Raw genomic sequence first — 26,418 nt, forward strand, 5'->3', positions numbered from 1 at the left:
GATAGGGCACTGGACTTGGATTTGGGAGACCTGTCTCAAATCCCCACTCAGCCATTAATGGCCTTCTTGGTAGTAGAACACCCTCCCATCAGATGTCAAGGAAATAAACAACTATCTGACTTTTAGAATACACCTGAAGGCAGCCCCTGTAATGGGAAATTTAAAATGTCTGATGTTTAAATGTATGTTCTGTAAGCTGTCCAGAGTGGCTGCGGAAACCCAGTCAGATGGGTGGGGTATTAATAATAATAAATAATAAGCACATTTCATGATTTCCCTCATCCCCGCCTGCAACAAATCATTGTCTCTCAACCTAGTCTACTTACAAAGTTGTTATTAAGATTGCATTCGATAAGCATCCTGAAAAGATGGGTGGAATATTAATGTGACAAATACATTTTTCAGGAGGCCAGCAGACCACTAGTAATAATTTATTTTATTATTTGCTATTACATTTCTTGTTTCCCCAAAGAGCTCAAGGTGTCATAAACCCTTCCCCCCCCCTCCAGCTTATCTTCACAACAACCCTTTGAGGTAGGTTAGGCTGAGAGGCAATGGCTATGGTCCAAAGTCACCCCACAGGCTTCATGGCTCCCAGGTACTCCCTCTCAGGTACTAGTCCAGAACTCTAACCATTCCTCCACACTGTCCCCATTTACCTCTAAGGATCATGCACTCAGATCAGAGTGAAGGGATTCCAGGTTCAAGAGTGTCACTGCAGGTAGGCTTGCATCAAGCACTTTAGGAATTGGGCAGAGCTGTCACAGGAAGCCATCAGGGCTCCTGTTGGGAAACCTTGTTTGATTTGTTCTACGAATGCCGTATTTGTAGGCTACAATGACTGGCGAGAATTCTGTGACCTGCCAAGGCTAAGGACGGAAAGCGACCTGACAAAAGCGATACAGAACAGGAAGACAGTGGAAAAAATAATGGGACTGTACAAAAACCCTGACAACATAGATTTGTGGCTAGCGGGCATAGTAGAAAGCATGCTTCCAGATGCCAGAACAGGTCCACTGTTTGCATGCATAATTGGAAAACAAATGAAAGCATTGAGAGATGGTGATCGGTAAGTTTACTTGTATTGTTCCTTTCATTAGCCCTGCTTAGGCATTACAGTGGTACCTCAGGTTACAGACGCTTCAGGTTACAGACTCCGCTAACCCAGAAATAGTACCTCAGGTTAAGAACTTTGCTTCAGGATGAGAAGAGAAATCGTGCGGTGGCAGCAGGAGGCCCCATTAGCTAAAGTGGTGCTTCAGGTTAAGAACGGACCTCCGGAACGAATTAAGTACTTAACCTGAGGTACCACTGTATTCGCCATCACATGATGAGGGAGAGTGAGCTGTCTCTGTCCCTTCCACCACCACCCTCCTGTCCCTGTCAACCTCCATGAGTAAAGAGGTTAATTTCTGAAGGAGGGAGGGTTTTATTTTCATTCATGTAGGCTTCCAGCACAATGTTACAAACCTGCTCTTCTTCCTGGGCTCTAAATCATGCAGGGCACCTACATGAGTAGAGTAGGGACTGTGCTTGAAACATCTGCCTCCAATTCATGGAAGGTGATGACTCATAAAATCATAGAGTTGTAGAACTGGAAGGGACCTCCGAGGGTCCCTGCATCCCTGCAATGCCAGAACTTCAACTAGTTCATACATTACAGATCCTGTCATGGCCTAAAAATGACATAGAGTGTTTCATAGATATACTATACTGACTCAGCAGCCTGTAGTGACTCAGTAATCCTTTCTCATTAGTATTTATTGTTGATCAGAAGGTTCCAGGCTGTTTGAGGCCTCCTTATATGGCTGCATGCAGGTGTGAGTGTCTTTCTTTCTTTCTTTCTTTCTTTCTTTCTTTCTTTCTCACTAAAGCTATGCAGTTCACCGGCGTCTCTCTGTAACTGTTTTTTGAATCTATGCACCCAGCCAGGGATTTGGCTGAGGACTTGTAACCACTATGCTTATTGAAATGCTTCAGTAAAGCATATTTGCTGATGGAGTGAGCTGTTTGTGTACTTCATTTGCTGCTAACAGATCCAACTTCTGGTTAAAAACCTCTAATGGAAGAGAGTCTACCATCTTCCAAGAGAGTTTGTTCCACTGTTGAACAGCTCTAACTGTGAAAAAGTTCTTCCTGATGTTTTCTTGGAATCTCATTTCTTGTAACTTGAAGCCATTGGTTTGAGTCTTATCCTCTGGAGCAGGAGAAAACAAGCTTGCTCCATTCTCCATGTGACAGCCCTTTAGATATCTGAAGATGCCTACCATAGCTGCTCTCTGTCTCTGCTTTTCCAGGCCAAACATACCCAATTCCCTCAGCTGTTCCTCATAAGGCTTGGTTTCCAGACCCTTGATCATTTTGGTCTCCCTCCTCCCTCTACACACATTCCAGCTTGTCAATATTCTTCTTAAATTGTAGTGCCCAGAAATGGACACAGTACTCCAGGTGTGCTCTGACCAAGTCAGAATAGAGAGGAACTATTACTTCCCTTGATTGGGACATTATATTTCTGTTGATGCATCCTAGAACAGCATTAGCTTTTTATGCTGCTGCATCACATGGCTAACTCATGATAAGCTTGTGGTCTACTAAGACTCTTAGATCCTTGTCATGTGTACTACTAGTAAGCCAGGTGTCCCCCATCTTATATTTATGCCGCTGATTTTTTCTGCCTAAGTGCAGAACCTTACATTTGTCCCTATTGAAATTCATTTGGCCCAGTTCTCCAATCTGTTAAGGTCATCTTGAATCCTGATTCTTGCTTCTGCAGCATTATCTGCCTCTCCCAGTTCAGTGTCATCTGTAAATTTGATGAGCTAATTTGAGGATGGCAGCTAACACACTTGTCTTTGCTGTCCCTCATGCAATTCTAATCACACAGGGGATTAGAATACCTGAAAAGGATATTTATTAAACTGGATTTGGTAAAAAAACAAACTTTGAAATAGGATTGCCAATTGTTTCAGAAGTTTGATATCTAGGTGGGGCCAAGTGGTGGAACATAATACACTGTGGCCTATACTCCTGTCTTACAATATTTTTGGTCTTGTTTCTACATAGATTTTGGTGGGAAAACGACAATGTTTTCACTGAAGATCAAAGGCGAGAACTCATAAAATATTCCTTATCCAGATTAATCTGTGATAACACAGGTCTCACTGAAGTGCCCCTTGATGCCTTCATACTTGGGAAATTTCCTAAAGATTTTAAGCCTTGTGAAAATATACCCAGCATTCATTTAGGAGCTTGGCAGGAGACGTTTCACCCAGGTAATTCAAAAAATGAATATCCTTGCTTTTGTCAAATATTTGGAATGTTTAGAAATGAGGAACGTACTGGAGGTTTTGACAGCTGGGATGAAATAATCTGAGTATCTTCTTGCCACCAGGCAAAGCTGTGTTTCATTCCTGCATTTGGCAAAAGGAATGAAAGGGTATGAGAGGGTACAATTGCGCAGACTCTGCATTCATCATCTGAGGCCTTTGAACAGGGATAGAAAAGCTACAGCTCTCCAAATGTGGCTGGACTTATAATGATAATATTTTTTTTATTTCTCCCCGTCCTACAATGGGGTCCAGCTCCCATAATTGCTGATCAAGAGTGGTCGTAGAATATCTTCACTCAAGATTAGTAATTTCAGTTCTCCGAGTTGCTCATTTTTCCACACTTATATTTAGTACTCCACATTTTGCAGCAATTTGTGTTTTAATTCTCATGAAAATTTATCAGCATTTTGGTGCAAATTTATCTTAACAAAAACAGCATATGCAGTTTTGACTAAAGTACACTAATGTATTATGTTTACTTTTTTAAAATGTTGTGTTTTTGCTTCTAGAGTTGAATTGTGCTTTCCCAACAAGAGTGGAACATGGTGACTTTGTCCATTGTTCAGAGGCAGGGAAACTTGTTGTTACCTACTCATGCCACCAAGGATATGAGCTATTAGGAGAAGAACAATTGTCCTGTATACAGGGGAAATGGAATTTGAAAGCACCGGTCTGCCAAGGTGCCTATGATTTTTAAGTTTTGTCTGATATCTTCTAGCAAGAATGGCATTGCCACATTGTAATGTTTAAACATGAATAATTTTAGAGGGCTGAATAAACTTGGATCCTGTAGTCTATTGTGAAAATTCATTTATCTTCTGAGGTCACTCTTGATGCTGCCATCAATAAATTTCTTTGTCAGCTTACTTACAGTTTCTAGCTGTAGAGCCTGAGAATTCACACGTTCCAGGGCTTACTGAGACAAAAATGTGAAACAAATTGCAAAGAGATTTGAAAAGATATAAGCGTACTCTTCTTTCTTCGCTTTACTCTGATCTCACAAATCATCCTTGGTCCCTTATTTTAAGAAGACGTGATCATCCTCACAAACCATTACTCTGCTCCATATATTTGTGAGTTGAGCAACAGACTGAGCCAAGTCTCCCAGAATGCAACTAAAACATAACCCAAACTGGGCAGCTTGCCTGACCATGCTCTTTCTTGCTCTCAGTGTAAAGGAATACAGATCAAAAGGAAGCAATAGGATTCACAGAATCATAGGATGCTTTAATGCCCATGGAGGGCCTGTGTGCATTTTGAAAAACTAAAAAGCTTGTAGGATTTAATTAGCAGCAGGCATTAACAGGGTTTAGCCAGGATATCCATATCCATATCCAAGTTTTTTGTTTGAGAAATAAAATAAGACTGCATCTGATCAGCTTGTTCTCTCCTATGGGAAGAAAAAGCTTTCTGCTGCTAGCACCTTTTTCAAACATATATTGCTGCATTTTTATTTGGTTGCACCAAAAATATAGAACAAAATGCATTGAGGCATGCCCAGGGATGTGGGGGTTCTTTTTGCAAAGAAACACCCCCCGCCAACTATAATATTATTTGTCTCTTCATTGCCACAGTTGGGGAAACAAACAAACAAAAAAAGTAGTGCTCAAATTGAAGAGTATGTGCTTCCAGGTGGTCAGATATTTTACACCACCAGTATTTTGGGGGCAGGGACACTTGTCCCACAATTAGGCAGAGTGAGGGGGCCATCCCAGGTGACTGATCCTTGGGTGGGGAAGCTGTTGCAGTGAAATGTTGGAGGACACGGCTGTTAGCTATTTGTGATTTTTAAAAAAGAAGCCTTACGCAAGACTTGAAATTCATTTCTCTCCCTTGAGCCCAAGAGAGGGTTTAGTCCCTTTTGTTTTCAAAACTTCTTCATAGCAGCGCATAAGTTATTAATCCATAGCTTGCCTTTTCTCACAAACTCCTCCAGACAGCATCTGCTTGAAGTCACCACTCAATGTTCATAATCAAAGAATCAACCAAGAAAATAACCAACCAACTGCCAGCGCCCTAATTTCCCCAATACCATTTATTCTTTGTGAAATACATTTATAACTCAAATACAATATAAATACTAACAACCGCTGCCTGTGTCCTGTGGCTTGCACCGCACCTGCTCTTTCAGATGTGGTAGGAAATTATTTCCTATTGCCAGTGCAATCCAAAGGCCAATCCAATTGACTTCTGTACATGGACAAGGAAAGGACATGATCAAGTCTGGTTTCGGAACTGTGAAGGAGATAGAATGCCTTAAAATGTGAGCTGAACAAATTTTTCCCCATCTTTAACACTAGGAAGGCCCAGAAAGAGAGATTGTCTTCTTCTTTGAGTTACTATCATGATCCCCTCCTTCACATTATAAAAACTATTAGCACAGATGGTTTCCTACTGGATCCAGTAAATCAAGCACCACAGGCACTCAATCCCCCTTCCAATGCCTTGAAAGTGAAGAACTGCATGAGTTCATTTCAATGCATTGCATCAATTTAGGACTTCGCTCTCACTTACATTACATTTCTACAAGTCACCGTACGTAGCATTTCCCAGCATGTCTGTGCACATGCATATTCAACCTTTATTAAGGGGGAGGAAAGCATCAGGAGAGAGAGAGAAATTTAACAAGCTCATACTGAGGAAGACATTACAACAGGTGAATTCATTTGCATGCAGGAGCTACAGCTGGTACTCAGTTAGGCCCGCTTATCAACATTGCTTGGAAGAGACAGTGATTCAGATAATGGTACACTTGAAATGAAATAGGGATAGGGAATTGTAACTCTCTCTCTTAGTCACATCCTGTGAGTCCCCTGAATTTTTTCCACCTAGTTGCGAAGCAAAGAAAGAGATGAATTATAATAATATTTTGCCACCTAGCAGATTAATATTCTGGCAACAAGCTGAATGGAAAAACTTGCGTGAACCAGTCGTTTATTCTCCAATAGGTGGTTAATATGTTAAACTATGTACGGCAGGCTATGGAAACAAGCAGTAGAATGGGAAGTGCACTAAGTCAAAAGAAAAACACAATCCTAGGCTGCTTGCATGGCTGTTAGTTCAGTTAGCTCTTCCTTTGCTCCATGTGTGTTTATACAATGTATTGCACACACAGGGCTCAGCTAGGACTCAGCCAGAATGGTGAAGAAAATGTGATTTATATGCATTCTATGTGCAATATAACATTGTGCCATCAGGTGGTGACATGGAGCCCCGTTTTTCTCTACCTGTTTTCCCTGTTTAAGTTTACAACACTTTAAACTGAAACACTTCTTTCATGTGTCTAGATCCAGCCACAGTGAAGCAAATTATGAATAAATTAATAAAAAAGTATCTGGTTGAACAAATCTTGGGTTTTTTCCAAATGCTTTACAACAGCAGCTCCCAAACCCTTTTAGGCTTGAGGGCCCCTTTGAAATGTAAGAAACTCAAGAACTCAGTTTCCCCTGCCTAAGAAAGAGGCAAAACACCCAAAAAAGGAGGTTTGATTTCTGTTTGATTCTGGAAAAATAAGCAAACAACAGCAGTTTCTAATACTGTTTCTATTTCCATCAGAACTCTCTTGGTGCTAGTGCAGACTGCCCATGCATATCTGGGTTTATTAAGCCAGAATTAATAGCTTATCTTTTTGTGCAAATGCAGCATATTTTAGGATCCGCCTTCTAGAAATACACTTTGAGTTTATAACTTTGTTTTAACGTTTGTGTTTCTCTTTAGACATCAACGAATGTGAAAATAAAACCAATCCCCCATGCCACTCCTCTGCTCAATGTGTCAATACCCAAGGCTCATTCCAGTGTCTTTGCACAGATCCCTACGAACTGGCAGAAGATGGGAAAACATGCAAAGGTGAGGTGACTGTACTGCTTTGCTGGTTAAAACTTAGCAACATAAAACAATGAGGCAATCTCAAAGTCATTCTCTGTCATTCACACATGCTGTAGTCATTTATGTGAGAACCATTCTTATTATCTTCCACTGTTTCATACTTATCAACACTGAATGATCACAGCAGACTTCTAAATGTAAGGGTCACTGTAAAGAACACAAACCAACCATTGTGGTAGGAGAGAGGGAGAGAGAGAGAGAGAGAGAGAGAGAGAGAGAGAGAGAGAGAGAGAGAGACTGGTTTAAGTCTGCTTCCTGGCTAAGTAGAAGTAAGAACTCAGGTGTTGAGAGTCCAAGGAGGCAGTCTTTGTAGTTTTGGATAGTGTAACAAAGGCAGGGGTGCCAATAAAATATTGGAGGGGCCCAAGTGAGCCCTACCCCACATAATTGATTACATGACACGGCACCAAACCCATGTCCATTAACTTGGGGGGCCCTCAAATATTTTTTGTGAGGGGTGAAGGGACCTCGGCCACTAGGAGTTGGCTCCTATGAACAAAGGTGTGGGAAAACATGTCTGACGTTTTCTTCTTCTGAACAACAGCAGCAGCAATAACTCTCACTGGTGGGATTAGAGAAACTTCCTCATTCCCTTTTATGTCATGTACGTATGGTAATTCCAGGACTTGTGCTACCATATGAAATTCAGTATAATCCTTGGATAGTTAATAACAATTTTTGAACCAGCGGGTGGCCCGCACAGCCAGGCTGCATTTATGTTCCTTTACATGCCATAAATCCTTTTGTGCTTGATTAAATGCCTCAGTCTTAGCTTTTCCAATCAGTAAACAGCTGGTTATTTATTTATTTTTACACTAAAAGGGAAAGGGTTTAGGCCCAGGCAGTTATTATGGTTCTAAACTGAAGTTAAAGAAGTCTGGGTGTCTGATAAACATAACTGCCATGCCCATTAGAGGTCTCTGAAAAGAACTGTCTGCCTACAAGATGACTGCAATCTGGCCCACAGAGAGCTGGTGTGTGGAGCAACACTCCTGTGGTTCTCTTCAAAGGAAGAGTGTCAAAAGTTATTTCCTTGAGAGAACGATTTGTAATAATTTGGAAAATCAATAAACATAATTGTCAGGGAGGGAGACTTAGGGTGGCAATGCAGAATCCTCAGGCCAGAGGAGCACTGACACCACACCCCTGGCATGTCTGCTGGAAGTGCTTCTGGGGCTGGCCCTACATGCTCTCCCTCTTCCGCTTCAGAGTCCTTATTCTCATTTCTTGAAGTGAAGGGCTCTGGCTCCAGGGTTATGGCAGGCCTTAGGTTTGAATTCTAAGCAGGCATTTATAAGAAAGGTCACAGGGATCAAGCTGCATTCAACATGTCTGTCTGAGCTGCATTCATCCTGGTGGGCCACAAGCTATACAGGTCTGCATCATAAGCAGATAAGTCACGTTCACCAGCCTTTCTCTCCAAGTAAACTTGGGGAATCACCGGCAGTTCCCATAATAAAAATACAGAACTGTGAAGGCAGTTTGGATGAGATAACTAAAGCAAACCTTGAGCTGCCTGTGATTTGCTTGTTAGCCCAGAAGAGCATCCCAAGTTGCAAATGATTGGTACGGTGGTGTTGTAGAGCAATTGAAAAATGATTAGCTTGAATTACATTATTCCAGCGACTTCAGACTTCTAACTAAAGTGCTCTTAACATCTGTAAGAGGTCTAATAATATTTTATGCTGTGCACTCATATAACCTCCATTCATACTTGGGACATGCTAGGATGTCTTAAATTCTTATTTATTACACTTGAATGCTGCTTTCTCCAGGCAACTCAGGGCAGCTGACATTGGTATCTTCCCATCACAACTACCCTTGTGAAGTAGGTCTGAGATTGTCCAAAGCTATCTAACAAGCTTTATGGCCAAATGAGTTTAGAAACCAGTACTATTTGGTCCACATCTAACATTGAGACCACTCCTGCAGATTGTCCCTCATGCTTGGATTTTGTTTTTAATCATTCTGAAACTGACACTTTTGACTAAGGCATACTGTATCATAGTTTTGTTTCAACCCAGTTTGCCCTAGGAGGAATGCTTTACCTCACACACCTGTTCCTGGATTCCTGTTCCAAATTAAATGGAAAGTGTGGAAGATGGAGTAGAAGGGAGGCTACTGCAAACCTGTGAAGTTTGTTGTCTGAAGGCAACAACTCTTCTAATCTGTCAAAAATAAGTCTATTGCTGTACATAAAATGTGAAGTAGAAATCGTTGGGTCTTTTTGGTGTCTTGTTTCTTTTGTCCTTGGTTTGAAGCATGATAGTTGCTTTTTCCATTAAGTTGTTAAAAACCTTTTGATGGCACTGTTTTAATTATTCCTTACTTCATTTGTCTAATGTGCCTAATAACCATTCAACCTGTAACAGATAGCTTGCAGTTCTGTTCCTCAGATGACTCTGTTCCTAACACTTGTTTGAGAATTAATCTCCTTAATCGTCTTCTTCTAGGGAGGGAAAAACCTCTTGATTGAATTTTGCTTTGCTTTAAATTATTGTTATATGCTTACATAATACCAGCACTTTTGCATGGGTATTTTCATTTACAATATAGACTGTTCATTTCACTGATCTTTGAAAGAATCTTGATAGGCCAACAAGGAGGGCCCTGCATCAAAATGTTGCAGTGTATTCCTGGCAAGCCTAAGGCTGAGGGGTTGTTTATCCAAGGATCTCCACAGCTAAACAAGGCAGAAATTATTCTCAACTTTGGCAATGGTGGGGACAGGAACAGAACTGTGACTTTGAGGGCAGCCCACACTTGCCCTGTACATGGGAATAATGTATGACCATCAGCTTGGATGGCTTTAAAAGAGGATTGGACACATTCATGGATGACAAGGCTATCAACGACATCTTGCCTTTTAATACCAGTTGCCGTGATCACAGGTGGGCATGGTGCTGTTGCCAGCATGGTGTAGTGGTTAAGAGTGGTAGTCTTGTAATCTGGTGAACCGGGTTCGCGTCTCCGCTCCTCCACATGCAGCTGCTGGGTGACCTTGGGCCAGTCACACTTCTTTGAAGTCTCTCAGCCCCACTCACCTCACAGGGTGTTTGTTGTGGGGGAGGAAGGGAAAGGAGAATGTTAGCCGCTTTGAGACTCCTTCGGGTAGTGATAAAGCGGGATATCAAATCCAAACTCTTCTTCTTCTCATGTCCTGCTTGCAGGCATCTGGTCAGCCACTGTGAAAACAGGGTGTTGGACTAGATGGGCCGTTGACTTGATTCAGGAGGCTGATCTTAAGTTCCTATGGAGGGAGCTGCAATCTTTCAACATTCATTGTCATTGAGTTCTTATGTTTTAGAGTTTCCCCTCCACCCTTAGTTCTTTTCATTGCAATTTTTCTGCACACATGCATATATCTCTGAGTCGCCCTAAGTATGCTGATTCCTTTGCTGTTCTGGCTAAATAAGCACATGGATGGGCAGACTTGGATCAGTATTAGAAGGAATGATTTCCTCAAGGTGCACCAACATAAAAAAACACCCTGCTTCTGTGATGTTTGGTCCCACTCTGTACCCATAATATGCAGTACCATTATTGGACCATGTGACCTGCCCACCTCCTGTGGCTCCTATGTACTGGTCAGAGCCAGCCCAATATATTTTGCTACATGAGATGAAGGCTAGGGATGGTGCCCTTTCCCATTCCGTGCACAGAAGCCAACTGGATTGGCAATTAGATTATACTTCAACACTGGCAATGGGACAGCACAATCCATCGCACCTGAAAGAACAGTTTAACTTAGGAGGTGCAGGGCAGACCACACGTAACTGTGTGTTCCCAACATTTCACTGCCCAGCTTCCCCACCTGTCACTTTGCCTAATGGTAGGGCTGGTCCCCATACTGGTGTAGCAGAAGATCTGATCCCTGGAAACATGTGCTCCAAGAGTCCTTGGTTTCTAGTACCTGTCCCTGGTATGTCACAGTCTCCTTTTTATCTTTTGTAGAAACTTTGGGAAGACAAGCAGTGTAATTATTCTGGTTTCAGACACTCTTTCTGTCTATGCAGAAAAGGAACTGAAGTGCTCAATTTAATGGACATGGCAGAGGTGAAGCCTACAATTAAGTGTGTGTGTGTGTCTGTGTGTGTGTGTGTGTGTGTGTGTGTGTAGTCCTCAGGCAATGATCCTTGCCATGTGAACAGGAGTGTTACAAGTACAAGCCAATGTCTGTTTCTGTGAAATGTTGGATTATGATGGAAGTTGCTTCCAAATCATTGTCAAATTGACAACATCAACTGGTCTTTAGTTGTCAAAAAGTTAGCAAGCAAGACTTGAGATTGATCTGCTGTTATTGTCCTGTGGTTTGACCTGCAAATTGAATCCACATATTGGGCTTCTTTGGGAGGAAAGGCAAAATATAAATGTAATAAAATAAGTATTTTCACCCATTCACTACTCTCCTCCTCTTCTCCCACACCCTAGCAAGGCAGACCAATAGCTTGGCTGAGACCCTGGATCGAGAGAGGGGTGATAGAACATTTTTTACAGACAATAGCTGCAACAAACACTCTCAGTCTCAGCCATATAACTCTGTATTTGATCTTTATATTATTTAATGAAATATGAAAAGAAAATCTCATTTGCAGGAGGAGTGATACACTTTGCAAGTGAATTCCATTGCTTGTGGGGGGTTGTCTTTCAATTTTCAAGGCATAAAATATTCTGGTGTCAAATATAGATAGCCTTTGAAAATATTATATACATAAGAAAGAAAGAAAGAAAGAAAGAAAGAAAGAAAGAAAGAAAGAAAGAAAGAAAGAGAAAGAAAGACTAGCATTGTTACATGGTGCAGATTGAAGGAAGGCGAGACCCTCAGCCTGCATAAGTTGGAGATCATATACACTCCAGATAGGACAGTTCTGTAGCTTGCCACCAGCCATTTCTACCGAAATCCAAAATAGTATTTCCATTGGTAACAGTGGCAGAGGAGAATTATAAGATGAGTTGTGTGATGACAGCAGACCTCGGAAGTCTCATTGGAAGCATAAAACTACCTACCCACCTAGTTAAGAAGTATAATTTAACATTTCATTGTTTCAGATTCTGGAAGGCTTTCCAAGGGTTCTCTAGTCTCCATCATTTTAGGTGTAATTGTGTTCAGTTGTTTGGCAATATCAAGCTGGTTTGTGGTTTGCCGGTGGTAAGTATCAACTGTTTATGGCCTTTCTACCTAGTTGGGCTTTCCCCCACTCCTTCCTTCATAGAATTTTCCATAAGACGTGCTTTCTGCCTAATGACCAAAGTCCTTTTTGTACAACATGGAGGGCAGAAGAATGAACATGCATAGGAGATGGACCCAGGATCCCATTCAAGTAAAGATGTCCCAATGTTTGAACAGATGTGTGCACCTTTGACCTAGCTGTATCATCAAATGAGCATGTATAGGCTGAAGGCAGAGCTTGCCACTACAATACTCTCTTCTCCACCTGCTGTTCATAATCTCCACAAATGTACTCTGAAAAGGGCTTCTATTTTAGGTGATGTTTAGGTGATGTATGTATATAGCTCAAGATTTTATACATATGTATGTATAAAATCTTGACCTGTATTTAAATATCAACAGTGCTATTTTTCTAGAAAAAGAGGTACCAGCCAGAAATGTTTTAAAACTTAGACTAAAACACTTTGAACAAGATTGGCTGATATCTTGTGCTTTGTTATTTTAAATTTAAATCAATGCACTTGCTATTTCATGGACAGTAGAAATGTTTGGCCAGGATAAGAAAAAGAGGAGACATAAAATGTGTACCCAAATACCAATAGCTTTCGAGAGAAGATTTTGCATGCTTCCTGCTGTTCTCTGTACTCGTACTGCAAGTACACCCAAGAACAGAATTAAGGCTCTGGACTACTTTCACACCCCCTGCCTTATCCAAAGTTAGACAAATATTGAAAAGTAAGAGTATGTATCCTGCCTTCACTTAAACCTGCCCATCAGCAAGGGTAGCCGATACAGTACCCTCCATATGCTGTGGACTACAATTCTCAATAGCTGCAAATAATACAAGGATCTGAAATGATGAGGGTTGTCATCCAAAACATATGGAAGGCATCACAATGGCTACCCCAACTCATTAACATAGAGGCCTCTTCCCTTTGGTGCTGCTCTAGGGAGAGTCTGTGGGTAGTATAGGAAGCTGACTTATTCCGAGTCAAATCATTAGTCCATCTAGCTATGGAGGACAACAGATTGGAGAAAACAGGTCTATACTGTTTGGCAGCAACTTCCCAGAGTTGGGCAAGATTGTCTCCTAGGTTTGCCTGGAGATGCTGGGGACTGAACCTTTTGTTTGCAAAGCATGTGCTCTACTACTGAGCTTTGGCCCTGCAAATTAGAAAATTGTAAATCAAAACTAGGATTGGTGTGCTGAACACACCCTGGTTCAAATTCCTACTCAGCCATGAAGTTCATTGACTTTGGGCCAGCCAATCTCAGTTTCTCTCTCTCTTAGTATCTCTTCTTGTAAGGGGAGACAAATTCCCAAAAGAATCAAAATCCAAATAAATAAATAAATAGGGGAAATGGAATAAACTAATGTATTAAGCTCCCTAGGTGGTTAGGTCCAACTACAAAAAAGAATTCACAGCTGTTTTAGGAGTCTTCAACCACGCTGGCTAGCTTTTTGAATGATAGCAACACAAGACTGAAAATCCAACCCAAAATGACTACAACCCAAATTTTAGACATAATTCAACAAGTAACTGGACTTCTGCACATCTGGACAGATTGCAAAAGGTGCCTAAGGAAAACATACTGACACTGTAGTTTCTAATTCAGGGTAGAAGAGAAATTATTAATTTTTGGAGCCACTTCAGACAAAGCTAGTGGCATTGGCAAGACTGTCCGCACTTGAAAGTTAAAGATATAGGACAGCAGGCTATTGCACAAATGGAGCCATACAATGGATCAATGGCACATTTTTTCATCTGGTGGAGAATGTGGGCCACGTAAAATGCTTGTATTAAAACCAATTTAGTCTTACTGACTTCAGTAGGGCCAAGTCCTAAAACCAAGTGCTTCAGCATAACTGAGCTGTGGAACAGTCTATTAAGCTGCAACTCCAAACCATTTATTTTGGAGTAATTCTCACAAAGGAGTCTCACTGAAGTCTATGAAAGTAATTCAGGACTGGCCAAAGAGCATGTGGCTTGCTTACTTGAGACCCTAGCATTTAGATGCACCTTGTTGTATGCCATTCAAAGACCCCAAAATGCTTTCCTTTAGCTCAGCAGGACTTTTCTGGTTCACGTCAATATCTCAGCCGGGGAAATGCTATTCTGGTGGCTCCCTGTTGCTTTTAATGTTATGTCAAAGGACCTTAAAGGCTGACCATAAAGTTCTTTAAAAGCTGCTGTAAAAGGTGGGGGGGGAGGATTTTCTCTGTGAGCACAGCGAGTGGAACATGACAAGGAGTGCATTACCCACAGTACTGACTTATCACAGCAGGTGGCTAGCTTAGCCACTATTATGATGTCTTGACTCTGTGCCCTGCCAGTGTTGGAAAGCCAGTTAACTGGAGAGGACACACAGCCTGGCTTTTGACACAACTATCAAGGAAACTACAAATATCCAGCTTTAAAGTTAGCAGTCCTGCTAAATGCTTCGTGGGAGCAGCAGGCATAGCTTTCCAGTTCTCTAGGAGAAATGAGGATTTGGACATGTTAAGGATTCCACAGACCCCTATCTGTTTGTGCGATGGTGACAGAAAATCATTGTTGGAATTACCTGCACTGTGAAGCTCCACTAGGGGAGAGGGACAGGGGCCTCTTGAAACTTTATAACAGGGGAGGGTCTTGGCACCAATCCTGCCCTGCCACAAAAGATCAAATCAGTGCAGTCTCAGTAACATCTCCTACTCTCCCCTATAAGGAGGCAGGTCTTTATGGTTTGAGTTCAACAAACAAAACTTGCATACAATGCTTGACAGAGAAACCTTATACAGTGGTACCTCGAGTTAAGAACTTAATTTGTTCTGGAGGTCCATTCTTAACCTGAAACTGTTCTTAACCTGAGGTACCACTTTAGCTAATGGGGCCTCCTGCCACCACTGCCGCACAATTTCTGTTCTCATCCTGAAGCAAAGTTCTTAACCTGAGGTACTATTTCTGGGTTAGCAGAGTCTGTAACCTGAAGTGTCTGTAACCTGAAGCGTCTGTAACCTGAGGTACCACTGTATCCAAAAGTAGTCACTCATGTAATATCCGCTCACCTGGGGCATGTTTGGGGTTGTGATGGGGCACTGGGAAAGACTTAGGATCCATCAGATCCCAGAGACACTTCCCATAATGCCCCCCCTTTGCCACCCCCATCATGGTCAAGGGTCAGGGATTATGGAAGTTGTAGTTCAAGGCCACTTAGAGGGCCACAGTTCCCCATCAGTGTTCTAGGATATTGAGGACAACTGAACCATTGAAGTTTATGTTATGATTCCATAAAATCATAGAATTCTAGAGTTGGAAGGGACCCATCTATCCACCCCCCTGCAATGCAGGAATATGCAGCTGTCCCATACAGGGATTGAACCTACAACCTTGGTGTTATCAGCATCATGCTCTAACCAACTGAGCCATTACAGGAAGCAATGGAAACCGGACCAGCTCTGGTGCAGGAGTATAGATGAAGGCAGGCATTTGTGTCTGCATGCAGCAGCAAGATTTTTTAGGCATTGGGCCTTAGAAGGAGAGGCAAGGCACCATTTGGACTCCAACTCAAGCAGCAAAATGCCCTGGGTCCTTCTAGCACCATATGGAAAGCAACTTGTCTCTTCTAGTTTCCTTTATGAAAGTTATTTAAGCAAACTCCATAAATAGTAGCAATGAAAGCAGAAACAGAGAGGCTGCCAAGCACTGGCCAAAAGGAGCAGTGTGTTGGAGGCTTGAGGGAAATCTGTTAGCATGTGGTGAAGGAAAGCATAGACAAATGTAGATGTCAGGTGTGCTGGGTACACTGTGCTGTCATAGCAGCTGTTGCTGCTAAGAGGCTTTGAAAAATAATTCAGCGTTTAAATGATGAATGTGCCACAGGTTGTATGCTGGATCTTGAGACACTCATCAAATCACCAGGAAAGCCTGCACTACACAAGGATCTGCATTGGGCCAAAGATGTAGCACTCCAGCTGCTTAAGGGAAAAAAGGAAAGGGAAACAAAAATAGCTGAAATGGAAACACTGACATTTTACTTACTTGGTTATCCTGATTTATTACACACAGAGAGAAAGAAAAAGTATTAGCTAGCTTTGCTAGCTTACGTATACCAGTGTGGTCATGAAGTACATAAAATAAGAGCTGGAGATTGAAAAAGAGGATATATTAAATGGTGTTGATACATCGCTCCCTCCGAAAATCTGTCTGAACTATTTTCTAATACTATTTTTCTTGGTGTTTCTGCTATTTGCTTATATCAATGCTTGATTTTAGGGCTGCTTCTGATATGTAGGAAAAGACTGGAAACTTTGCCAAGTTGCGAGAATATAATTGTGTGTCTGTTACACAGATTTCCCAGGCTGTTAACCTGCAGATAAGGCTATTGTAATGTGGGATGTGTAGGGTGGCCCTTGAGAACTGTCTGAAGGTTACAACTTTTGCAAAATGCCATAGCCAGGGTGCAAATGGGTGCTCCTGTTTATTCGGATGTAACACAAATTCTAAGAGTTGTATGGTTGTCAGTGGTCTTTGGGTCTGGTACAACTCAAGCCATCTGGTACAACTGAGCCATTACAGGAAGTTATGATGGTTACGGTGACAAAGCCCTAAAAGACTTGGAGGCTAAGCATCTGAAAGAACACATTAAGATCTGCAGAGGAAATCATATTGGTGATACACTTGCTGAGCAAGGCTTGCAAGTGCAGGGAGGTGAGGTAGGACTTCCATTGTGATGGCCACACAATATCTCCCCGCAAGATGTGTCATGCCCCTACCCTGTTTTCATTCTTATGGCAGGCAAAGACATACCTCTTTCCTCAGGCCTTTGCGGAGGGATGAAATGCATGCCTGAAGGAGCGTCTCCACCCCCATCATTCAGCCCAGACACTGAAGTCCAGCACCGAGGGCCTTCTGGCGGTTCCCTCCCTGTGAGAAGTGAGGTTACAGGGAACAAGGCAGAGGGCCTTCTTGGTGGTGGCACCCACCCTGTGGAACACCCTCCTGTCAGATATCAAGTAAATAAACAACTACAGTGGTACCTCGGGTTACATACGCTTCAGGTTACAGACTCCGCTAACCCAGAAAAATTACCTCGGGTTAAGAACTTTGCTTCAGGATGAGAACAGAAATTGTGCTCTGGCGGTGGAGCAGCAGCAGGAAGCCCCATTAGCTAAAGTGGTGCTTCAGGTTAAGAGCAGTTTCAGGTTAAGAACGGACCTCCGGAACGAATTAAGTACTTAACCCGAGGTACCACTATATCTGACTTTTAGAAGACATCTGAAGGCAGCCCTGTTTAGGGAAGTTTTTAACGTTTGATGTTTTATTGTGCTTTTAATTTTCTGTTGGGAGCCGCCCAGAGTGTCTGGGGAAACCCAGTCAAATGGGCGGGGTATAAATAATAAAATTATTATTATTATTATTAATTATTATTATCATGGCTTCATATTTTATTCTGCTTGGTGCTGCCTGTTTTATCCATAACTGCTATTGAATTATATATTGAAGAATAATGATGCAACCATTAGTCTTTGGTCCTTGCAATATCTTGCAACCAAAAACCCTAATGGAGAAGCATCTTCTGGTGGTTCCCTAAAGGTCTTCATACTAGACCACCACTTTGTGGCCATGATTAAGCTAATGGGTGGATTTAACCATAAAGATTGTTGTTTTATGGTTTTAGCTTTAAGAGTTTGTGTAGGTTTTTAAGATTTAAAATCACTATTATTTATACTGAACCTTCAGGAGAAGTTTGGTGGGGCAGGGAGGGGTGGAATCTAAGGGCAGAATCCAGCCAAAGTCAAGCATGTTTAAAATGTATGATCCATTAATTATAATGCAAGTGTGTTAATGATCCTATTAAAATCAAATTAACATGTAATGCTTAAATTGTAACCTTTATAAATAATCCAGTAAACAGCACACCAAGAATATACGTTGACAAGGAATATGTACTTTAAACCAACCCTTTGCAAACGTTATTTCCTATAATTTCCTTGCCACATATACATATCAAAATGTATTAATCTCCCACCTTTGCTATAGAAAAAAAATGAAAATGCTTAGATAGCTTTAGGATATTTAAGAGGGTGTCTTTAATAAGATATATTACTTAGTATAACGTTCATTCCCCTTCATGGATCACTGCCTTGCCGTGGCGAAGGGGCTTGAATAACTCAGAGAAGCTATGAGCTATGCCGTGCAGGGCCACCCAAGATGGACAGGTCATAGTGGAGAGTTTTGACCAAACGTGATCCACCTGGAGCAGGAACCGGCAAGCCACTCCAGTATCCCTGCCAAGAAAACTCCATGGACAAAGACAACAGGCATATAAAAGTTATGACGCTGGAAGATGAGCCCCTCAGGTCGGAAGGCGTCCAACATGCTACTGAGGAAGAGCGGAGGACAAGTACAAGTAGATTCAGAGCTGATGAAGCGGCTGGGCCAAAGCCGAAAGGACACTCAGTTGCAGATATGCCTGGAAGCGAAAGGAAAGTCCAATGCTGTAAAGAAAAATATTGCATAGGAACCTGGAATGTAAGAACCATGAACCTTGGTAAGTTGGATGTGGTCAAAAATGAGATGGCAAGAATAAATATTGACATCCTGGGCATCAGTGAACAAAAATGGATAGGAATGGGCGAATTCGGTTTGGATGACCTTCACATCTACTACTGTGGGCAAGAATCCCGTAAAAGAAATGGAGTGGCCCTCATAGTCAACAAAAGAGTGGCAAAAGCTGTACTGGGATGCAATCTCAAAAATGATAGAATGATCTCGATACGAATCCAAGGCAAACCTTTTAACATCACAGTAATCCAAGTTTATGCACCAACCACTGGTGCTGAAGAAACTGAAATTGACCAATTCTATGAAGACTTACAACACCTTATAGCAATGACACCAAAGAAGGATGTTATTCTCATTATAGGGGATTGGAATGCTAAAGTAGGGAGTCAAGAGATAAAAGGAACAACTGGCAAGTTTGGCCTTGGAGTTCAAAATGAAGCAGGGCAAAGGCTAATAGAGTTTTGTCAAGAGAACAAACTGGTCATCACAAACACTCTTTTCCAACAACACAAGAGACGACTCTACACATGGACATCACCAGATGGGCAGCATCGAAATCAGATTGATTATATTCTCTGCAGCCAAAGATGGAGAAGCTCTATACAGTCAGCAAAAACAAGACCTGGAGCTGACTGTGGCTCAGATCATCAGCTTCTTATAGCAAAATTCAAGCTTAAACTGAAGAAAGTAGGAAAAACCACTGGGCCGGTAAGATACAATCTAAGTCAAATCCCTTATGAATACACAGTGGAAGTGAGGAACAGGTTTAAGGATTTAGATTTGGTGGACAGGGTGCCTGAAGAACTATGGATGGAGGCTCGTAACATTATACAAGAAGCAGCAACTAAAACCATCCCAATGAAAAGGAAATGCAAGAAAGCAAAGTGTCTGTCCAACGAGGCCTTACAAATAGCGGGGGAGAGAAGGCAAGCAAAATGTGAGGGAGATAGTGAAAGATACAGGAAATTGAATGTAGATTTCCAAAAAATAGCAAGGAGAGACAAGAAGGCCTTCTTAAACGAGCAATGCAAAGAAATAGAAGAAAACAATAGAATGGGGAAAAACCAGAGATCTGATCAAGAAAATTGGAGATATGAAAGGAACATTTTGTACAAAGATTTCCATAATAAAAGACAAAAGTGGAAAGGACCTAACAGAAGCAGAAGACATCAAGAAGAGATGGCAAGAATACACAGAGGAACTATACCAGAAAGATATGGATGGCTCGTACACCCCAGGTAGTGTGGTTGCTGACCTTGAGCCAGACATCCTGGAAAGTGAAGTCAAATGGGCCTTAGAAAGCATTGCTAATAACAAGGCCAGTGGAAGTGATGATATTCCAGCTGAACTATTTAAAATTTTAAAAGATGATGCTGTTAAGGTTCTACACTCAATATGCCAGCAAATTTGGAAAACTCAGCAGTGGCCAGAGGATTGAAGAAGATCAGTCTACATCCTAATCCCAAAGAAGGGAAGTGCCAAAGAATGCTCCAACTACCGCACAATTGCACTCATTTCACACGCTAGCAAGGTTATGCTTAAAATTCTACAAGGCAGGCTTAAGCAGTATGTGGACCGAGAACTCCCAGAAGTGCAAGCTGGATTTAGAAGAGGCAGAGGAACCAGAGACCAAATTGTAAACATGCGCTGGATTATGGAGAAAGCTAGAGAGTTCCAGAAAGACATCTACTTCTGCTTCATTGACTATGCAAAAGCCTTTGACTGTGTTGACCACAGCAAACTATGGCAAGTTCTTAAAGAAATGGGAGTGCCTGATCACCTCATCTGTCTCCTGAGAAATCTCTATGTGGGACAAGAAGCTACAGTTAGAACTGGATATGGAACAACTGATTGGTTCAAAATTGGGAAAGGAGTACGGCAAGGCTGTATATTGTCCCCCTGCTTATTTAACTTATATGCAGAATTCATCATGTGCAAGACTGGGCTGGATGAATCCCAAGCCGGAATTAAGATCGCCGGAAGAAATATCAACAACCTCAGATATGCAGATGACACAACCTTGATAGCAGAAAGTGAGGAGGAATTAAAGAACCTTTTAATGAGGGTGAAAGAGGAGAGCGCAAAATATGGTCTGAAGCTCAACATCAAAAAAAACGAAGATCATGGCCACTGGTCCTATCACCTCCTGGCAAATAGAAGGGGAAGAAATGGAGGCAGTGAGAGATTTTACTTTCTTGGGCTCCATGATCACTGCAGATGGTGACAGCAGTCATGAAATTAAAAGAAGCCTGCTCCTTGGGAGAAAGGCGATGGCAAATCTAGACAACATCTTAAAAAGTAGAAACATCAGCTTACCAACAAAGGTCCGTATAGTTAAAGCCATGGTTTTCCCAGTAGTGATGTATGGAAGTGAGAGCTGGACCATAAAGAAGGCCGATCGCCAAAGAATTGATGCTTTTGGACTTCCGGGTTAGCGCGATCGGTCAATGGCGGATTCCCTCCGAGCTCCGGAGGGAATCGGCTCTACTGAGGACGGGTCCTGCGGCGGCGACGTGGGGACCCTCAGAAACCACAGGCGCGGAAGCCTGTGGACTTGGTGACTCGGCGGGCACCATTTGCGCCCCCCCGACCCACAAAGAAGCCTTTTTAAAGGCTTTGAAGAGGGTGCGGAGAGTGGCGTGGTGCTGTGAGTAGACCGCTACTTCAGTGGAGTGAAGCCGCGAGCCATGGCCGGAGAGCGCTGACTTTTTTCCTTGAACATCTGGACTAAAAAAGAAACAACCCGTGAGTAGTAAGGAATTTGGATTTAAAAATCTCTTTTTTCGTGAATTTGGAACGATTGGGAGAGTGCCAAAAGGAAGTCTGCTCCCTCTTTCTGCAGATATTTAAAGCAAGAATTGGATAACTAAGGTGGAGAGACTATCTATCTCTCTGCGAGACAAAAGTTATTAATTTCACGATTGGCATTAGAAGTTTTGTGCTGGAGGATGAGAACGGAATTTTAGAAGTTGCTGTGAACCCCCCCCCCCCGGATCCGGGAGCGATCCGGGAGCGAGCCTGTTGAGGAGCTTTTAACACTAGAAAAATTTGTTATTTACTATCTCTGAGACTGGATGAGTTACATTTGATCTTAAGCTGTTGGAAACAAAGAAGAAATAAATAAACAAAGTTACTGACTGTTGGAGAAGGAATACTAAGTAACCAGAACCCCTCTAGGGTGGATTTTGAGACATTACAATGGCTGCAGATGGAAAATTACAAGCAGAGTTAGAAAAAATGTTCTTTCTCGTGGGAATGCTACAAGACCAGAACACAGTTATGGCTACAAAACTTGCGACCTTGAATGCTAAAGTAAATAACCCTGCTGACTGTGTTAAGGACTTGACAAAAAACAACTCTGCAGCTGAATCAGAAGAGATATTTACAGGACCAGAGGAGAGAGAAGGAGGAGCGGAAATATTGCTGGTGGAAAGGGCCAACCAAAAGCCTACAATTGTGGAATATAAAGAAAACAAGCAATTTGTGGATTATAAATTGCGTATGAAGTAGGGAGTGATCCCTTTATGGGGGGATCGGAAGAATTACGGAAGGCAAATTTGTTCAAGATGAAAGGGGAAGCCTTTGGGACATTTGGAACATTGGGACTTAAAAGAAGCAAGAAATATGATTGGGGCTCCCTTTTGGAATATGGAGGACTGGTTGGAAGAAACTTGGATCCTATTGGGAAAGAGCTCCTTCGAGACCAGATGACCAACATAAAGGACTACCAACAAAATCGACGGAGAGGGACTGATGGGGACTTGAAGGCCTCGGATGTGAGAAATCCAGGCTAAGAACTGATATTGTGGACATCTTTTGGGGATCGAAACCGGGAAAGAGGAGGGGTGAGAGCTTCTGAATCCAAAAGGAGGAGAATTGTATGACATTTAATTTTAGTGTGTTTAGTAACTAATATTTAAAAGTGGGAAATTTGTGAAAGGGAACTTAGGTCGACCTTAGAAAAGGATGTTAAGACTATAACTGATGTTTAAGTTGAAATTGGTTAATTAAGAAGAACTAAGTTAAAAAAGGACTATAATAATATTTTGAAGATGAAAGTAAGAACTTGCTGAGCCAACTATTGGAATTAGGATGTATGAAGGGGTGACGTGGGGAAGTCCGAGAATGTGGTTAAGAAAGTAAGGATTTGAAATTATGCATGTTTGTCTTTGTCTTTGTGTGTTTGTAATGTCAATATAAAATCTGAAAACCCAATAAAAATTTTATTTAAAAAAAAATTGATGCTTTTGAATTATGGTGCTGGAGGAGACTCTTGAGAGTCCCATGGACAGCAAGAAGATCAAACATATCCATTCTTAAGGAAATCAACCTTGAGTGCTCACTGGAAGGACAGATCGTGAAGCTGAGGCTCCAATACTTTGGCCACCTCATGAGAAGAGAAGAGAAGAGAAGAGAAGAGAAGAGAAGAGAAGAGAAGAGAAGAGAAGAGAAGATGGAGGGCACAAGGAGAAGGGGACGACAGAGGACAAGATGGTTGGACAGTGTTCTCGAAGCTACAAACATGAGTCTGACCAAACTGCGGGAGGCAGTGGAAGACAGGAGTGCCTGGCGTGCTCTGGTCCATGGGGTCACGAAGAGTCGGACACGACTAAAAGACTAAACAACAACATAAAGTTCATTGGAATCAATGTTAATTTATTTCTCTACAAATGGGTTAAGCTGCAATCCTATACACGCTGACCTGGAAAGACATCCCTATGAATATGTATGGCTGTGGATGGGATTGCATTGTTAAGATTAAGGGATAAAATAGCTCTGGTTTTGTCCTTCAAGTTCCCACCCACACCCACCTCCACTCAGATGCCTAGCTCATTGCCTTTCTGAACTCTCTAAATAGACTTTAAATAGCGTAGACCACCAGAGCTCCATGCTGCTGACCTCTTAAGACTACTGAAATTCAGATAATAGAGATCAAAACACCCAGTTAGATTAACACACAAAGGCTACAAAAATTTACTTTGATTAATACCCTGAAGCACACCGCTACGTTGGCTGGTCTAAGTCAAACTGAAATCTTGCTTTTCAGCAGAACAGAATAATTGACATAATAATGTTAATGAGAGAATGAGAAGACATTCCATTAAATTTTAAAATCAGGCAGAAGGACTGCTTGCCTGGTTTCATTATACCCCTTCACTTACCATGACTCCTGAGATTCACATAAGAGCTTTCCCTCTATAGTGCTGAGGTATGGAAATGTCTTCCCCAGAAAACGGTTGCACAATGCCCTTAACTACCACTCTAATGGCCTAAAGGTCTTTGAGTTCCAGATCTCGCAATTCCATCTGCTTTTACAAGAGAAGGGAGCTTGATTTCTTTCTTAAAGCCAATAAATAGTCAATAGTCAGGAGGGAATTTGACAAATGAAATCTGACTGAGAGGGGCAGATTTCTCTCATGCAAGGTTATATGCATTCTAAGGCTTCTCTTTGCTCATTCCCCTCAAATTTTATTCATGTTTCACATGTAGCCTGAAGAGGATGTCCTCTTTGGGCTCCAGAGAGGGTCTCCTTCTGAGCCAGGTGGATTCTCCCTTTCCGGGTACCACTTTCAGGTATCTGGCCCTGTGTGTAAATGAGGAGTTGTCTATACTCACATGTGCAGCCTGAAGGAAAGTTGCAGCTTTTCTTCCTCAATTAGACATAAAAGTAAATTGTTATTTTCCGAAAAATCGAGAAGGGGACCACCTCCCCCTGTGCATTGGTTAGGTACTCAAACAACTTGGAACCCGAACACCGCAAACCGGGAAGTAGGTGTTCCAGTTTGTGAACTTTTTTCGGAAGCTGAACGTGCTCAGTTTTTATTGTTACGCTTCTTGATTTGAGTTTTACGCTGAGGTCTGACTGTTTTTGTTATTTATTTTGCATTTTTGTGGCATTTTTTTGTTTGTTTTGTTTTTGTGACTGTGTGGAACCCAGTTCAGCTACTGATTGATTGATTGATTGATTGTGTGACTGCAGTATACTGTTCATTGCTTTCATTTTATGGATCAATGGTCTTGTTAGATAGTAAAATTCATGTTAAATTGCTGTTTTAGGGGTTGTTTTCAAAAGTCTGGAATGGATTAATCCATTTTGCATTACTTTCTATGGGAAAGCCTGCCTTGGTTTTGGAACGGACTTCTGGAACCGATTAAGTTTGAGAACCAAGGTACCACTGTAGACCAGTTTCATGATAAGCAGTCCATGAGGCTATCTACACTTGATCTCCATTTTAGGAGCAGAGTGGAATCCCAGCGTAGCAAATCTTCCATCAGGGCAAGGATCTCTGCTTGTACAATGGAATGCTCTCCCCCTCCCTTCCCCTGCCCCACATTTCGCTCTCAATCTAAGCGTTCCTCTAACCCTCAGCAGCAGATTTGGAGAGGGTGTGGGGCAAATGCAGAGGAAAGAGAGAGGAAGAAATCTCACTGTGCAAGTGACAGGACTCATTGGTAGAATACTGCCCATAATCCAAAGGACAGACAGACCTAGGAACTTATTGCAATACATTGAAAAGTCACCTGATACTATTTTTCTTGCACCGTCTCACTTACATAACAAGAAGTCACATAGAGTAGGCATGCAGACATATTGTCTGTTCTGTGTTCATGACACACCACTCAATTCATCTATTTGGCAATCAAAACAGATGCCTGTTGAGTATACATTAAATGAAAGGATTGAGAATTGTCAAAGGACTCAGTGATGGCAATTTCCTTTGCAATGAGGAGAGGCCAAGGCCAGTATCACATGGCTAACACCCTACAGCCGTCAGACTACCGGTGCAATAAGCAAAAGCTGCCAAGGCTACAAGATTACTTTTCTTATTCTTTTTTCACTGAATCAACTTGTGCCATTTCTGCCTGTAATCACCTTCCCGACCTCATTCTCCTCCAGCTATTGTACAAACCATCTTTTTTCTTACATAGCAGCCATGAAAGCCTTTTGAACGCCAGAAAGTAGCTCTGAAAATGAATGTTGAGCAAGGCTGGGCAGCTGGGGCTGAATGAAGTTTGATTTCCCTGTTAACTTTCGTACCAATACAAGTCTTTGTGCCTACAGCTGCATTTCAAATATATAGTCATCTGAACACTACCAAAGGAAGGAGGGAAAATATTCACCTTTGAAGGGGTGGTTGTTGTATTTTTCATGTATAATAAATCACTGTAACTGAAGCACTACATGCAGGGGTTTTTTTGGGGGGGAGCAATCTATTTTTAATGTTGTTTTGGCAGACTTCGTAGGAAAGGGGTTAAGTACGTAAGTTACCAGGGAACGAAAAAGAAAGATGCATATGCTCAGGTTTGGTTAAATGATATGCAAGAAGATTGCATTCTCCATGGGGTAATACGATAACAAAAGTTAGAAATAAAACAGAAAATGAGTTTTGACGGGTAATTTGGATGTGAAACAGAGGCCAGGGTGTTTTGATCAGTGTTCGAAACTCCCACTGTTATAGGCACATTTTGCGACAAGGAATTT

The 26,418-nt window shown here is 41.9% G+C and overlaps 1 protein-coding gene across 7 annotated transcripts in view; it reads left to right on the plus strand.

The window, feature by feature from the left end:
- The window catches only part of TPO (thyroid peroxidase), a 105,705-nt gene that overhangs the window by 73,590 nt on the left and 5,697 nt on the right, over positions 1-26,418 (plus strand). For 4 of the 7 annotated variants that reach the window (XM_081189058.1, XM_081189057.1, XM_081189056.1 and 1 more), the window contains exons 11-15: positions 832-1,069; positions 3,064-3,272; positions 3,839-4,009; positions 7,047-7,178; positions 12,267-12,366. In XM_081189058.1, coding sequence (XP_081045184.1) covers positions 832-1,069; positions 3,064-3,272; positions 3,839-4,009; positions 7,047-7,178; positions 12,267-12,366 — 850 coding nt within the window. The remainder of the gene's footprint in view (positions 1-831; positions 1,070-3,063; positions 3,273-3,838; positions 4,010-7,046; positions 7,179-12,266; positions 12,367-26,418) is intronic. The other 3 variants (XM_081189061.1, XM_081189059.1, XM_081189060.1) reach the window with 1 other exon arrangement.

This window comes from Podarcis bocagei, assembly GCF_964188305.1.
Source record: "Podarcis bocagei genome assembly, chromosome: 3".
Lineage (NCBI taxonomy): Eukaryota > Metazoa > Chordata > Lepidosauria > Squamata > Lacertidae > Podarcis > Podarcis bocagei.